General features: G+C 38.7%; 1 protein-coding gene and 1 long non-coding RNA gene across 2 annotated transcripts; one reads left to right on the top strand and one right to left on the bottom strand.

Moving 5' to 3' along the window:
• Positions 1-10,139: 10,139 nt before the first annotated feature.
• On the top strand, positions 10,140-11,178 carry LOC104244475 (uncharacterized). Its single transcript, XR_715499.2, has 2 exons — positions 10,140-10,477; positions 10,949-11,178. It is a non-coding gene; the product is annotated as an uncharacterized lncRNA (long non-coding RNA).
• Positions 11,179-11,868: 690 nt separating this feature from the next.
• LOC104244476 (pentatricopeptide repeat-containing protein At2g02750) lies at positions 11,869-15,109 on the bottom strand. Its single transcript, XM_009799907.2, has one exon. The coding sequence runs from the start codon at positions 14,901-14,903 to the stop codon at positions 13,047-13,049; it is 1,857 nt and encodes a 618-aa protein (XP_009798209.1). The 5' UTR covers positions 14,904-15,109; the 3' UTR covers positions 11,869-13,046.
• Positions 15,110-15,988: the final 879 nt, after the last annotated feature.

Raw genomic sequence — 15,988 nt, 5'->3', positions numbered from 1 at the left:
TTTTTCTTCTCTTTTTTTTCTTTTCATTCTTTTCTTTCTCTTTTTCCCTTTTTTTCTCTTTTTTTTGATTTTCATTTTTCTTCTATCCCTTTTTGTTCTTTTCTTTTCTCCTTTTCCTTTACTTATCTTTCACGCTTGTGTTTCTAATCTTTGCTACTGATTCCGAAAGAGAGGTATGAAAAAAAATAAACAAGGCTCAAAGGGGTAACAAAGGATAAGGTGTTTAGATAGCAGAACAAAATGCCTTCGTCATTCCAATCTCCAAAATATGCCAAGTACAAACAACACAATTAAACAAACCAAGGAAAACATTCGTCACATCTTTTGATTGCGCCAGACTTGATGACCATATCCACACATTCGCCTTCTACATCTGTTACATACAAAGCACCATTGAACAACACTCTCACTCTCACTACCACGAACGATCCCTTACAAATTTGGGGCAAACTTGCCGTTATCTTCCCCCGATGCAGCATGATGCATTTCAGTAGTGTATTTATATGTTCTATCTGCCCCAGTTTCGCACAATTCGGGCTTGAAGTGATCTCAAAATGCCTTCACTTATTTCCCTCAAATGTCCCTACATCTTCAACATTGTTTCGTTGCTTCGTGACTAAACTGACTTTTTAAAACCAGGCTGAGAATTACGTGTGCATGTCATGTCACTAGAGTTAACAGGAAAAGAACTATGAAAAGAAAAGAGAACTAAACGAAAATGACAAGAAATTACAGAAAATAGAAAATTGCATTAGACAGATGGTGAAAGGGTTTGGACAACAAAACAGACAAACTAAACTGGGGTTACAAACCTAGAACAAACCTAGAAAATACTAAGTGAGATAATACGACTAAAGGAACTAGACAAAATAAAGGATAGAAGGATTTGAGTCACAAGACGATGTCCGGATTACAACTCTGCAATAACCCGGACAGCAAAAATGACAACAAACTAAACCACCAAAAGCTCCTCTCCGACTGACCAAGAAATGGAGCGTCTTTCCAATTACCAAGCATGGTATCTTAGCCACTAAATTCTGCATCAGCAATACTAGGACCTCCACAAATCTTCATCACATTGTTCTTAACAAATTGCCTTTGGGTTCCTTTTGCCGGCTCGTTCTTAAGATCAACCCCTGATAGCGCTGAAAGCTTATTAGCACATGGACCTCCGAGGCTCCCAGAAGAATTCTCACATTCCTTTTCAGAATAAACCATACCCACCATATGCGTCTTATTATGCACAGGCGATGGACTTTGGCTAGTGTTTGCTGCATCTGGATTTTGCACGACAATGTCGCCTGCATCAATAAGCTTCTGAATCGCATTCTTCAGATTCTAACACTTCTCTGTGTCATGCCCCGGGGCATCAAACTTCTTTGGAAGAGGGTTTGACAATTTTATCTGGGTTGGCTTCAACATGTCCAATTTCCTTAGCCTCTGAAACAGACTGGCATATGACACTCCCAATGGAGTGAATGTTTTCTTATTCTGTAACCTCTCGTTCTTAAAGGCTTGACTGGGCCGAAAACCTGATCCAGAGGGTTTTCGATAGGCTCGTGGGGGTAGATAGGCATTTTGTGGAACTTGGTACTGGGAGAGTGATGTACGACTTTGGGAGTTCTGTGGAGAGAAGTGGCATTGGGGAGGATCATCTGGTGCATAAGGATATCCACGGGGACGATGTCGAGGCTAGAAGTGTCGAGCAGGAAGGCCCATCGGATCATCTTTTCTGTTTCTCTTTCTTCCATCCAAGCTTACTGAGATGTTCTGAATGTCTTTCGAACAACTCATGATTTTGCCTGACTTGATTCCCTCTTCTACTAGCTCCCCTATTTTTAACACATCATTGAAAGGCTTTCCCAAGGTCAGGATTAAATGACTGAAGTAGGTGGGCCCCTGGGCTTGTAGGAAAAGCTCAACCATTTCTTCTTCACCAATTGGGGTATTGACTCGAGCAACTTGCTCCCTCCATCTGAGCCTAAACTCCCTAAAGATTTCCTCCGGCTTCTTTTCCATTTTAGATAGGGATGAGCGGTCTGGGGTAACACCTAATCTGTATTAAAAGTATCGAACAAAATCTTGAGCCATGTCATCCAATGTAGGCCACTTACCAACATCTTGACGATTACACCATTCCAAAGCTGCCCCGGTCAGGCTCTCACTGAAGTATGCCATCAACAAATTATCTTTCTCGCCAACACTTCTCATTTCACTGCAATAATCCCTCAAATGGGCTACCGGATCTCCACACCCATCATCCAAGTTAAATCTGGGCACTTTGAATCCCGCGGGCAGGCTAATGCCAGGGGACACAGATAGTTCTTTGTAAGCCATACTACCCTGGTCTCCCCTTCCTTGTTTGTTCTTTAAGGATTTTTCTATGCCTTTCAGCCTCCTGGGTATCCCATCTCGCCCGTTTCTTCCTGTGAACTCTTCATTTACAACATGAGGCCCATCCCGCGAACCCTGCTTATATGAGTTGGGAACCTTGTGGGCAACCTCTGAGGGGTAATATTGGGCATCATGAGCTTTGAGTGAGTGTTCATTGTTGGGGATGATGGATAAGACCGGAGGGCAATTTTTGGGAAAGGTAATTGGAAGATGAGTGATGGAGCTACTAGGGTAGTTGGGAAAGCCATGATAAGCGGGTGGATCTAGATAGTATGAGGGATCATCTGGCAGTGTGACAGGTGTTTGGGTAAGGGCATCATTTAAGAAGCTAGGTGGTGGCAGGGGTGGTGCCTTCCTAGTCATCCAGGCCTGATACATGTCCGCCATGTGTTGTCTTAACATCCTCACCTCTTCAACCAATCCATTGTCCTGTTCAACCAACTGCTTTCGAGCGCTGGTATCAACCAACTCAGTTCTGTTGTTGTCTGCCATTGCCTTTTGACTTTATGTTGTAGAGAAGAGTTACCCCTTTAAAACCACAAACCAACTTCCTTCTGCTATGAATATAACAAAATGAAGCCATCATGTTAGCGTTAGGGCATTTAACATAAGATAATCTCACATTATGTGCAATGCACCTAGCCACAATTATCGGTTCTAGAATGACTTCGAGGGTCATAAGGTCACTTGGCATCATCCCAATCTGTCCATTTGAATCTTCTCTTTTCTTTTCTTTCCTCTCACTTCTTAGCTCGCTCATTTTCTTTCCCCCTTTCTTTTTGATTGTCACTCTTTTCTTCCTTCTCAATTCTCACCTCCCATAATTTCACCATCTTTTTCTCTCTTTTTTCTTTTTTTTTTCTTTTCTTTTAAAAAAATAAAAAAATTGATTCGATCGAACCCTATGTAGGTTGCCTACGTATCATGACGCCGCATGAATCAGATCTTTGCGTAGTTCGGGAAGATCAGGAATAAAGGAAACAAACTGACGTTCTCTGTTTCTTTTTCTTTTTCTTTTCTTTTTACCTTAATGACTACTCTGCTGAGAAAAGAGAAATAACTTAAGCAAATCTTTTTTTTTTGAATTTTCTAAACTGAATGTTCTATAACCTATTTTAAACTCAAGCTTAACGGATTTTTTTCTTTTCTTTGAAACAAATACTCTATTAAGGAAAAACTCTAGAAGAGAAAAATATTTTTTGATTCCCTTTTTTTTTAGGAAGAAAATCTAAAGAGTGAACCACAAAATTTTCATTTGATATTTCTATGTACAATATCCTAAAGTTCTAATGAAAATAAAAAGAATTTTTTTTTCATTTTTACTAATTACCCCAGGAAACACCTTAAAAGAAAATCTTTTTGGATTTTGGAATTAATACCTTAAAGAAGAATTTTAAAGAAGTAATAAAAGAAAATTCTCTTTTCTTTTTGAATTTTGGTCCTAATATAGTAGAGGAAATATAAAAATAATTCATTTTAAGTCCTAGATATTAATTGCCTAAAGGAAAAACAATCTCAAAGGAATTTTTTTATTTCTTATAACAAAAACGCAAAATTTCTTCTTTTTTTTCCAGGATTTTCGACTTGTAATACATTTCCACATACAAAATAAGAAATACAATAACAAAAGACTCGGCAAACTTAACCTGACTATTACAAACTCTAACATCACCTAAAAGACTAAATACTACTATACAGGACTAGAAAATAAAATAAAACAATTGACTCAAAAACATAAAATGGCTCCTCGAGCAGCTCCTGAATGCAGTGATCCTGGGGTATCTGTCATGCTCAAACTCCAGTAAGTAGATCCACACATGTATGAGAAAACTTAAACTAGCACTATGTGAGACAATAACATTCCCCAAGACACATGCAAGACATGATCGAGACTATTTTTGCAAAATGGCTTATTTGGCCAAAAGGTGGCTAGAAGTACAAAATTTGGCTATGACCCCGCAAAGTCAAGAACCTAAGATTTACTAGAAAGACCGGACCCTATGTTGGTTGCCTACGTATCACGTCCCGAAAGACGAGAATCAGGTATGCGTAGTTCGGGCAAATTGGATACCGGCGAGAAGAAAAAAAACAATTGACATATAGAAAACACATTTTTTCTTTTTCTTTTTTCGAAAAATGATGAAACATATAAAATCTTTTTGGATTTTCTTTTCTTTTCTTTTTTTTTGATTTTTGAAAAATGATAAAAAATGCAAAATCTTTTTGAAGTTTCCATGCTCTTTTTCTTAATAATCTGTAACAAGAAATATAATTGGGCCCTACTCGCTTCATCCTCACACTTCAGCCTCTCCTTTTTTCTCTTTTTTTTTTTTTTTCATTCGCCCTCAATTATCATTGGTCCGCCAGATGACCCCTTTTACCCTTGAAGAAATGCAACATGTAGCACATAGGATGCATCAAGATGGTTTGTTGTTTTGGGTACACCTGTCCTAGACGGACCCAACCCCTGTGTTGAGTCCCCAAAGTCAGATGTACATGATGCAAACAAACGTTCCTACTAGGGATCTGGCTTGAGGCTAAGTTATTCTAAGTTCAAAAACCTGGGTATGTGTTCTAGACTGTGTACCCGAGCGGACAACTCGAGCCGAGAAGGGGGCTACGTACCGAGAACCAAAAGGCCATCTGGCTTAGTAACTTATCCGAGCCTCTTTCTTATTTCAAGGTATGACACTAACAGAATAGGGAGTCTCGACCAGCGAGCACATCCCCGAAGATGAGGAGAGAAGGATTTCGTAGCAGTTTTATACAGTTCCAGATAATATCAAAGCGGTAAAACACAACATTTTGCACATTAGGCCCAAACATGTAATAAAACCAGATAATAAACAAAGCTAATTATTACAATTATTCTAAGCCTGAATTCTTGAACCCTGAACCAGAAGTTCTGGGTTCTTTTCCCCAACAGAGTCGCCAGAGCTGTCACACCTCCTTTTTCACCTACACCCCCCGGAAGGTGATGTATAAAGGAGTTTTTCCAATTAAAGGACAATCGAAATGAGATTTATTGTTAAAAGTTTCAGAGTCGCCACTTGGGATAATTTATGGTGTCCCAAGTCACCGGTTCAAAATCCCGAATCGAGGAAAGGATTGACTCTGTATTACAGTCTGCGAACCAGAAATCCAGATAAGGAATTATGTTAACTCGGGAGAAGGTGTTAGGCATTCCCGAGTTCCGTGGTTTTAGCACGGTCGCTCAACTGTTATATTCAGCTTAATTATCTGATATTAAACAATTATGAACCTATGTGCAAATTTTAACTTTATGCCGCTTTGAATTACTTTTAAGGAAGATTGCAACGTCACTTAAAATACGTCTTGAACCACGTCACATAAATGCACCCGCGACTCTCGACATATTTTATCTAACGTTGTTGAGATTTGGATTTGGGTCACATAAATGTGCACCCAAGTTTAGGAAGGTAATTTATTAAAATAACGCGTCTAAAGCAATTACGAATTTGCAACTTTGCGAGGGCCATGGAAATTTGCTAAATGGCGCACCTCGAATTATAAGGATCAAAACGAAGTTAGTTAAAATGAGGGCCATGCAATTGTCACTTTTGTAAGCATGGCGCACCTCAATCTATTCTAATTAAAGCGTCTATAAACTAGTACATGTGGGACATAAGCTATTCTTGTTTAAGATGGCGCACTCTCACTAACCAAACCAACTAAATGAAATTTGAAGAAAACTATTGGCTGCTTTTAAGTCAATGCTCAAACCCAACTTATTAAATATAAGGCTATCTGTACTTCATCTTTCAAAGCTTGGGCCTAAATTGAGGCCCAAGTATCAACTGCAAAGAAGGAGTCAAGAATGCAAGAGCATATAACCCCACTGGCCCATGTCTTCTAGTTTAGGCCATGCAGTCAAAACAAATGTTAATTCCCTTACTGGACTTACTTAAGCCCCGTTTTCAGACAAAACCAATTGCTGGCATAAACATTATCAAAATGCAAATCTAATCGAGACACGCTATTGTATTAACGATTCCATCTCTAAATTCCAATATGCAAGTACAAGTCAACTGACATGAACTTGCAATTTTATCCCAGCCTGCATTTTTGGGTCAAATTTACTAAGTGAAAGGCCTTACGATAACAAACCAAGTCATTGGGCTCATGAGACAAGCCCGAGAACCTGTAACATATTACCCTCTTTACTGAAACCATGCTGATACCATAATTGACGAAATGCTCATGCTTGCATTTTAAATTTTCTTAAACTAACTTCCTACAAACAAACATATGGGATTGGAACTGACATAGACCAAAAAACTACTTTAACTAAATACAATACCATGAAGCTTTTCAGAGTGCAAAGCAGAGTCATGGACATCACTCAATACAACAAACCTTGATTTCAAACCAAGACAACTATCTGACACCTTCAAGCAGTTTCCCCTTACAAAAATGTTTAACAGTTCGTTCATACAAATAGGATTCAAACACTATCACAGTATCCCCATACTTTGAAATTACACATTTAATCTAAACAACTAAACCATTCTAAGCTACTATCATGAGTAAACAAACCAACATGAACCAGAAACTGGACTGCCACAAAACTGAAGCATTTAATTGCACATAATAATAGTAACCAACAGTAATTACACCAAAAATTCAATGTTTCCATTTAAGCTTCAACTTGAATTTCCAGATCTTCATACATGCTAGTCAATATTCAGTTCCATGGCAAGTTTTTGAGGGCATACCTGGAGATTGCCAAAAGGAAAAGAGGTGAAAGCATGAAACAACAACAGCAGCAGAACTCAGCAACAAGAAATGAACCAGAAAACCAATTTTGAAACCCAGCAATGAGGTACAATAGCCCAGAAACTAACTTCAGTCGAATAATAAACCAGAAATCTTCCAACCAATCTCGATCTCAAACCATTTCACACCCAAATAAAGCATACATTGCTTCAGCAAATTGAGGATCCCGAAATTTTAAGCAGGAAAAGCTTTATGAAACAGTGTTCTCCTCCAGTTTTTTTAGCCATTTTTTTTGTTTTTCTGGGATTTCTTATCTCTTTAGCTCTTGGGTATTTTTTTTCTGCCTTAAATGGCAAGTTTTGGATGCCTTTATAGGCAAACTACTAGGACTGACTCCAGGAGTCAATTTTTACATTTCAACCCTTTTTACATTTTCATTTTTGCTCAGGAAACCTTAGTTTAAAAATCAGATTTACCAATTAGCTCCCACCCCAGCTTCCTAGAAGCTTCCCCAGTTAGTTATAAAGAGATTCCCAAGCCTAGACTACCCAAGTTACCCCTTAATGACCCTGTTATTACCTGAAGGAACCAGACAGAGCATGGGTCGATTCGACCCAATTAAATTAATTCAGGTTCGGCCCAAACTAGTAAATCAAAAGAGCAGAGGCATAAACCCAAACCCAAACCAAGTCGAATTGATTGAAACAAATGCTCATAACAGAGACGAGTCTGAACAACTTCAAAAACAGAAATCAAATACTGGGCTAAAATTAAAGAAATTACTAGATAAAACCGACCTAATTAATCAAGCTAAGTGACCTAATATTTTAAAATAATATGCATAATAAACAACCCATAAACGAGCACAAAAGACCTAACGGGACAACAAATAATAGAAGAAACGAAGGAGTAGAGAAGGAAAAGAACTGAGGAGAAGAAAAGAGACACACCCAAGAGGACCTGGACAAAAGGGCCTAAGGAACAGATTTCAACTCATCGATTCTGGCCCGATCCGAAGTTAATCGTAGGTTCTTAATATCAAGAACACACGAGTAACATCGATTTAGGCCTAAAATCTTTTAACCCTCACCGATTCTGACCTTTGGACTTTTAGGGTTGTCCCTTCAAATCCAGATTCGAGGCGCTTCACTAATATTCGAAGGAAACGGAGTGGATTTCTGGAATGATGGTGAGACGGGGGTTCAGGGGTGTTATTTTGGTGGTGCATGGCATTGGTGCCGCCGGGCTAAGGCGGTGGGAATTAGGGCGGCGTCGCTAGGGTTTATCAGGGATAAGGGGGCTTTGAGAGGTAAGAGAGGGACGATGAGTGAGGGGTAGGGGGGTTGTTCAGACATTTAAATACTCAAACGACCCTACTTCCCAACCGTTGGATGAGCCGGGGATGGAGGGCCAGGATTAATTCGACACTGGTGAACTCGAAACGACGTAGTAACGCCCCCATACTACGTCGTTTGGTAAGGCTGGCTTGGACTGGGTGCAGTAACGAGTTTGGGCCGGGTATTAGCGGAATATTGTTTGGGCCTGGGGGGAAATTCAATTGATAAGCCCAAAATTCAAATTCTCTTGTTTCAAAACCTTTTTTTTTTTTTTTTCAATTTCAAGTTTTCTTTTTCTTTTTTTCAAAATTAAAAATTAAAAATAAAACCTAAATTAAATCCCAAACCAAATTATCCTGTCAAATTAAATTAACTAACTCTACATAATTACCACAACTAATTAAAAACCAAATTCAAGGAAAAATTACCAAAATTCGAGATTAAAATTAAAAAGTGCAAAATAAACTATTTTTGTGATTTTTTCCATTTTTATAAAACAATTAATTTGTTAATTAATCCTAAAATGTAAACTTAAATCCTAAATGCAAATGCAACATATATTTTTTTTTGTATTTTTCACTAATTAAAATGCACAAACAAAATGCAAACAATTAACATATAATGCCACGAAAATCCACAAAATTGCAAACACTGAAAGAAATTATTTTGTTTTGAATTTATGGGAGTAATTCATATAGGGCAAAAATCACGTGCTCACAAGAAGGAGGAAGCACTAATCGCCTTACATCAGAAACTAAGAAGAGAAATAAAATGTCAGGTCAATCGTATGACTCATCCTATTAGTCAAGCATAGCTAGCACTACCTCAGTTGCAAACGATGCCGATGCTATATAGCCATATAGGCAACGCTTGGGACCACCTCCCTTCGTTTTAGAGTCTTAGGCGCAACTCATCTAGTCAGAGGAGAGTTTAGTGCATTCCTATCCTATTGTTGCTTCTATCACGATAAGGGAATCGTGTGATTCTTTCTATCCACGTACTTTCTCATTCTTATGGAGTTGTATTCTCTAGGTTATGCAGTTATCTTCCTTGACTTAACAGTTGTCAAGGAAAAATCACTTGAGCTTTTTTGCGTTGGCTCATTGCTTTTTTATTTTCTAATTATTTCTTCAATTAACAAAACGAAAGACAATAAATAAGATTTTCTTATCTCATTCAGAAGAATCTTGTAATTTCATTATCCATGACTGTTCCCTTATTGATCATGGCCTTACTACTTGATCCCTGATGGCCAGCTGGGGATTCGACATTGGTGCTAGAGGCTCTACCCCCACCCACCAGCCCTTTATGGAGTTAGCGGACCAAGAGAAAAAATTCCCCCGTATAATAAAGAAAGTAGGGTTGTATTTGGATTAGTTTAACCAAAATTTGAGAGCTTTTGGTACCGCTCGTTTTTTGGTTTTGTAAAACATTTTGATTTGATTTTTGAAAACTTTGCTAGTGTTGATGCATGAGTGTCCACATCGAATATGAAAAAGGATACTATCGATTGGCAATTAAGTATGAGGCTGACTGTGGAAAGATATTTCGCACTTCCACCAACAAGAACTTGCCATGTTTTGACCAAACTACATGCTAATCCAAAAAATGAAAAATATAAATCTTTCTTATAAGCAAAGAGACTATTTTTTACACTAGGTTAAAGCTAGTTACACAAGTGATGACTATGCTCTCAATTCTCATAGAATTGTATTGCTGCCTTCAGCAACTTATTCACGCGCAATAACAACAACAACAACAATAAGCCCAGTAAATTTCCACTACAGCCTTACCCATACCTGAAAGGGTCTGTTTCCGATAGACAAACAACTCATTCACGCCCATATGCTTTATTCCTTCAAAAAGCTTCAACTTCCAACAATAGGCTCTGAAGCCCACGCTTTTGATATTGAGGGTAGAGTGCCTTACACTGGTCCCAGATGGTAGAATTGTTAAATAACAAGGTCCAAACCTTGATTTCCAAAATTTGCCACCACCACACCAAACAGGTATGTGAACTTGGTTTCCAAGATCAGATCAACCTTGTTATTTATTGTCATAAGAAAATTTGTAGCATGGATTGCTTGCCAACATTATCTTGCTCTAACAGTATTCAACATTTTGAGTTTTTTTTTTTGAGTTAGTTAGTGAGTCAGTAGTGAATTTAGGATTTTGTTCACGCGGTGTTGGTCTATTATCACAGTGGGTTGTTGAAATATATTTAGTAAATTTTTCAGGCAAACTAGAGTCCAATGACACCCCTTGTAATTACGTGTCTTTGCCACTGACCGTTTTCATTGGTCATTTATGATAACATGTGCATACTTATATATACACATATGTTTCAAAATTAAATATAGTTCAAGTCAAAAGTAGTAGATGATGTTGAGCTTATAATTCCAAGAAATGTTGAGCTTCCTCATTCTTTTGAATTTCTGAGATGTTTACTTTGTGGCTTGATATCTTGATATACGGTGTAGGTCAAAGGACTTATGTATTGGCAAAAATGGAGATGACCCAAAAGTAGGACCTAGACATTGTTGAAGCATTCAGGGGAAGTCATGGCGGGATTGCAACTCAACTGACTGGCAGCTTGATGCAGTAGATGTCGATCCAATTATAGGAGATATTTTCTTTCCAACATGTTTTGCATCCTAATCAATCAACTGCGTCTCAATTCCAATTTAGTTGACATGACAATTTAGAACTACATATTACACAATTTTGATCGTCCCAACATTCAAATGTAACAACCCCGCCCCCTCCCTTTTCTCCATTTAAACCCTAATGATCAACCGTTCAGGAGACTGAGCAGGCCTGGCTAGCGGCATGGGAGCTTGATAGTAGCAACTCTTTGCGCATGAAGCATAGGATCACCATGGATAATCTTCATGGAACCTGTGCTAATTAGAGATAGCAGGTACCCGGTGTGGTAGTCGAAGTACACACAAGCTGGCCCGAACACTACAGTATTAAAAAAAAATGCAAGCTTAGTCCAACTCTTTGTGTCGAAGATAAGTCATTTGTGCGATTGCCCTCACAGATCTCATCTCTTGCTTCATCTTTGAACCACTAAACATTTTCAATAACTCTTTCAGAATTTGAGGTGAATGTTTCAACTTCGATTTCAAACATTTCAGTAGGAGCAGTGGCACTTGGATACAAGAAGTCTCGCTGTAGCTATGTCAGGTGTGTGGCTACTGATAACTGAATGGTTAAGGAGAATGCTATGATTGCAGCTCATAAAGTTGGCAAGGACATCTACAAGGGTATAGTGCAAGAACCCTGTAAGCAAACGACAGTAAGCTGGCCTACAAAAGCATATCTTTGTGCTTATACAATTTAATTCCAGCGGTTTGACACTGAAAAAAAAAAGGAAGAAGAAAAATTCCAGCAGTTTGGCATATCAATAGAGATTCCGCTACTAATGGCGTTTACGTCTAACTGTTTGGAGCTTCAGTTTGCCTACAAACCTCTCAAGAATGAACATTAATGACTAGTTTGAGTACATCAAAAGTCTACAATTTTAGGAGAGAATTTAAGATGAACTTAGTCATATGTCATCCTCTTGAGACACATGATAACCTACATAACGTGAGGTCCATCATAAGCTACTACGACTGGTCACCTTTCATTCCAGCAGCGCGGATGCTTCCATGTTGAGTGGCTTTCTAGTGCAATCAAAATATTGTCTGCAAAGCACCTGTGATCAGAACAGTATACCATTCCTTAAGAACTTCACAGCTAAAATTGGGCATAAAGCCAGTTCTTGAAGAATGCAAAGGGATTTGGTTTTGACTGCATTTCTGCTTATCCCACATCTAGCTTGGCCACCTTTCCTGTCCCTCAAGGGGGTCAGCTATTCTTAGCTACTGATAGCCAATTTCAAGGTTTTCCACCTCTGCACCAGGTTATTGGTGTCCAAAGTGACAGACTGATTCAATAATATCCAGGCAATTCGACACTTTCCAGAATCAGTGGAGTTGCAATTACAAGAGAGGCTTTCTCACGGATGAGCTAAACACTACACTTGCAGTTAGGAGACAACTCGGGTGGTTAATCTTGACAAAAAAAGTCAGAAAATACTGACCACAGTAAATCACATTCAAACTAATACTCAACGTCACAATGATTTGACCTTTATCGTATAAGCTTATAGATGTTTCCTGTTACTTTTTGTATTGCTATTTGCCCATCCTAATTGAAGGAAGCTGACTGGGAAAGGACTTCACAAACAATTGCTTCGGCAACACATGGTGCCATGAAGGTCGTCACACCAAAAACACAGTAGCTTGACCCAACTCTTCGTACTGCCTTATTTCCAAGTCAGTTCACAGGATCTGTGACAAGTGGCAAGGTTATTCAAGTATTTGTGTGATTGCACTTAGTGATCTCATCTCTTGCTTCATCTTTGAACCACCAACTTCTTTGGCCTTCGATTTTGGATTTTCTTGAACAAGGAATGTTGGAGAGGTGATGCAAGTCAAAAATAAGAGCGAGAGCCAGGTCATGCACATCAGGCATAAGATCCAACAGTAGTCTGTTTGACCAGTTTTAACATGTAGAAGATGTTCCTTTTTATGTCACTCCTACAGCACTGTAGCCTGGTAATTTTTCGAGTCCCCTTTCATTGATTGTTTCTCTGATTCGTTCAGCATCGTCCCATCTTCCTTGTCTAGCATAAAGGTTGGATAAAATTACAAAGGGAACAGGGTTTTCTGGCTCCAATTCTGAGAGCTTTTTGGTCATTTCTTCTCCCATCTTGGCATTAGAGTAGTGCTCAGAAGCTGCTAATAAAGAAGCAAAAACAGATGCTGAAGGTTTGGGAATGAGCTGTAATAGATCTCCAGCTTCATCCAGCTGACCAGATCGAGCAAGTAGATCAACCATAATATTAAGTTGCTTTAGAGTTGGGGTTAAGCCAAAATCTGTGATCATCAAGTTAAAAACTTGCCATGCTTTCTCTAGTTTACCAACGTGGCTGCACACAGACAAAATACAATTCAGAGTAGCTGAATTTGGTTGTGCTTTCTCCTTTAGCATCAGAGAGAACATTTCAAAAGCAGCTTCACCTTCTCCATTCCTTCCATATCCTGAAATCATCACATTCCACACAGCTGGATCATCATACTTTACGTCCAACTTATCAAAAACCTTCCGTGCCAAAGAAAATTGCCCACATTTCATGTACATATCAATGATTGCGGTGACAACAAATTCATCAATGACGTTTCCTGCCCTAAGAATATATCCGTGAATCTCCTGGCCACAACGGAGTGAGGATAGAGACGAGCATGCCGTCAGAAGACTAGTAATAGATTTCATACTGGGAACGACACCGGCAGAAAGCATTTTTCTGAAGAACATAAAAGCTTCAGCCTCTTTTTGCAGCAGAGAAAACCCAATGATCATTGAATTCCATGTAGCTGAATCTGGTTTCAATTCTTCCGATTCTAATTCAACGAAAAGCTCAACAGCTTTCTCTGTTTGCTCATTCAACATCATTCCTGTAATCATCGAATTCCACGTTATCAAGTTCCGGTTGCGACCCATCTCTTTGAACATTTCATATGCACATAACCAAAAACCGCATTTCGAATACATGTCTACAAGTGCAGTTCCAACCATTGTATGAGATTGCAACTCGACTTTCACAATAAACGCATGGACTTGCCTACCAAACTTCACATTCTTAAGATTAGCAGTAGCAGAAAGAACAGATATTAAAGTCACTGCATTCGGTTCTTCGTCTAGTGACTTTTTCATCTCCTTAAACACACTCAGGACCACTTCATCCACCCCATTTTGCAACAGCCCAGAAATAAAAGCGTTGTAGCACACCACATTCTTATTTTGAACCAATTCAAACAACCTCGTAGCAGAAACACAATCAGCACAATTCAAATACATAGTCAAAAGCGAAGTAGCTGCATATATGTCCATTTCCACACCAATCTTTATAGCCCAGCAATGCATTTGAACGCCATGATTACTATTCACACACCCTGATAAAATACTAGCTATAGTAACAGAATCCGGCTTAAACTGTAAACTACTAAATAACCTCCCAAACAGCCGAAAAGCTTCAAAATGATACCCGTTTTGGGAAAACCCAGAAATGATAGCGTTTACTGAAGCAATATTTGGTTGAGGAATTTCGTCGAACACCTTTAAGGCCCTGTCCACTAAGGTGAGTTTCATGTACATATCAGTAAGAGATGTGGCTGCGTATACATCGGTGCCGAACCCGTATTTCATCAAATGAGTATGGAGTATTTGGCCTTGTGGAATAGCCTTTAGTTTGGCGCAGGCATTGAAGAGACAGGGGAAGGTGAATTTGGTGGGAACAAAAGAAGAAGAGTGGAGCTGGGAATACAAGTTAATGGCTTCTTTGTACAGTCCATTGGCTACCAATTTTGTTATTTGATTTTTCATGGATCGCTCCCTTCATAGTAAGCATTAGAAACTGAACCAATACTCTCTCTTTCGGGTCTGTCTTTGTCGGAGAGATTTGACTAGTGTTGCACTCTCTGTTACGAAGGATCTTTTATGCGTGGGCCCAGTCGGGCAGATCCGCAGATGTAAATGTTAGGTCTAAAGGAGGAACTCAAATGGATTAGTCCCGCCGTTCTTTTCTTTTTCGGAGTTTCATATTGGAGTGTTTGGAACTAGCATTAGAGTCCTGTGGACCCGTTTGGATTAGGTCATTGTAAATAATATAGTTGATAAGCTTGAAATGATAAAATAAAATTAATTTTATAAATAAATATTTATGTAGAGTCGTCAAAATGGGTTTGATCCGTGAGGCCAACCCAACTCAGCCCACTATTGGGGTAAAAATTGCACGGGGGCGCCCTATTTGGTCGCCCCCATTTAACCTATACCTATTTTTTTAAAAACTTTCAACTTGTACCCACTTTTTAAACAACTTCAGCTCCTTTCTCCTCCTCCTTCTCCTCCTTCTTTTTCTTCTTCTTCTTCTTTTTTTTTTTCCAGTTATTAGTTTTAGTCCAAAAGTTAACTTTTTTTTCCAGTTTTAATCTTTGTGGTAAATACAAGTATGAGATGTTGTTTTTATTAAGAATACAATGAATTCTCTACAAGATAAGATGAGGTATTAGTTAGATTTGTATCTTTGTTTTGTTCCAATTGTTTTCATTGTTATGTGCAGGAAATTGGCTGACCTTGGTTATCATAGAAGTGCCAAGAAATGTAAAGAGAAATTCGAAAACGTTTACAAGTATCACAGAACTAAAGATGGTCGTGCTTGTCGTAATGGTTGAACCAGAGGATACAATAGTTGCAGCGAAAGCATACATTCAAGGGGAAAAAAGGATCTCTTTTAAGAAAACTTCGGCTCTGCAAGAACTTCAGCTGCTGAAGTTTCTCCGTTACAACACATTGAAGTTTCCCAGTTACAATACAAAAACTTCAGCTCTGTTACAACACAAAAACTTCGCTAGTTACAAAACAAAAACTTCAGCTCTAAAGCTGAACTTTAGGTCTGACTACTAGAATGC

This window comes from Nicotiana sylvestris, chromosome 4 (assembly GCF_000393655.2).
Source record: "Nicotiana sylvestris chromosome 4, ASM39365v2, whole genome shotgun sequence".
NCBI lineage: Eukaryota > Viridiplantae > Streptophyta > Magnoliopsida > Solanales > Solanaceae > Nicotiana > Nicotiana sylvestris.
Note: the sequence above shows the minus strand (reverse complement) of the source record. Positions and strands in the feature narration are given on the sequence as shown.

Coding starts and splice junctions, on each gene's coding strand:
- LOC104244476 (XM_009799907.2), bottom strand. CDS start 14,903: ATGAAAAATCAAATAACAAAATTGGTAGCCAATGGACTGTACAAAGAA.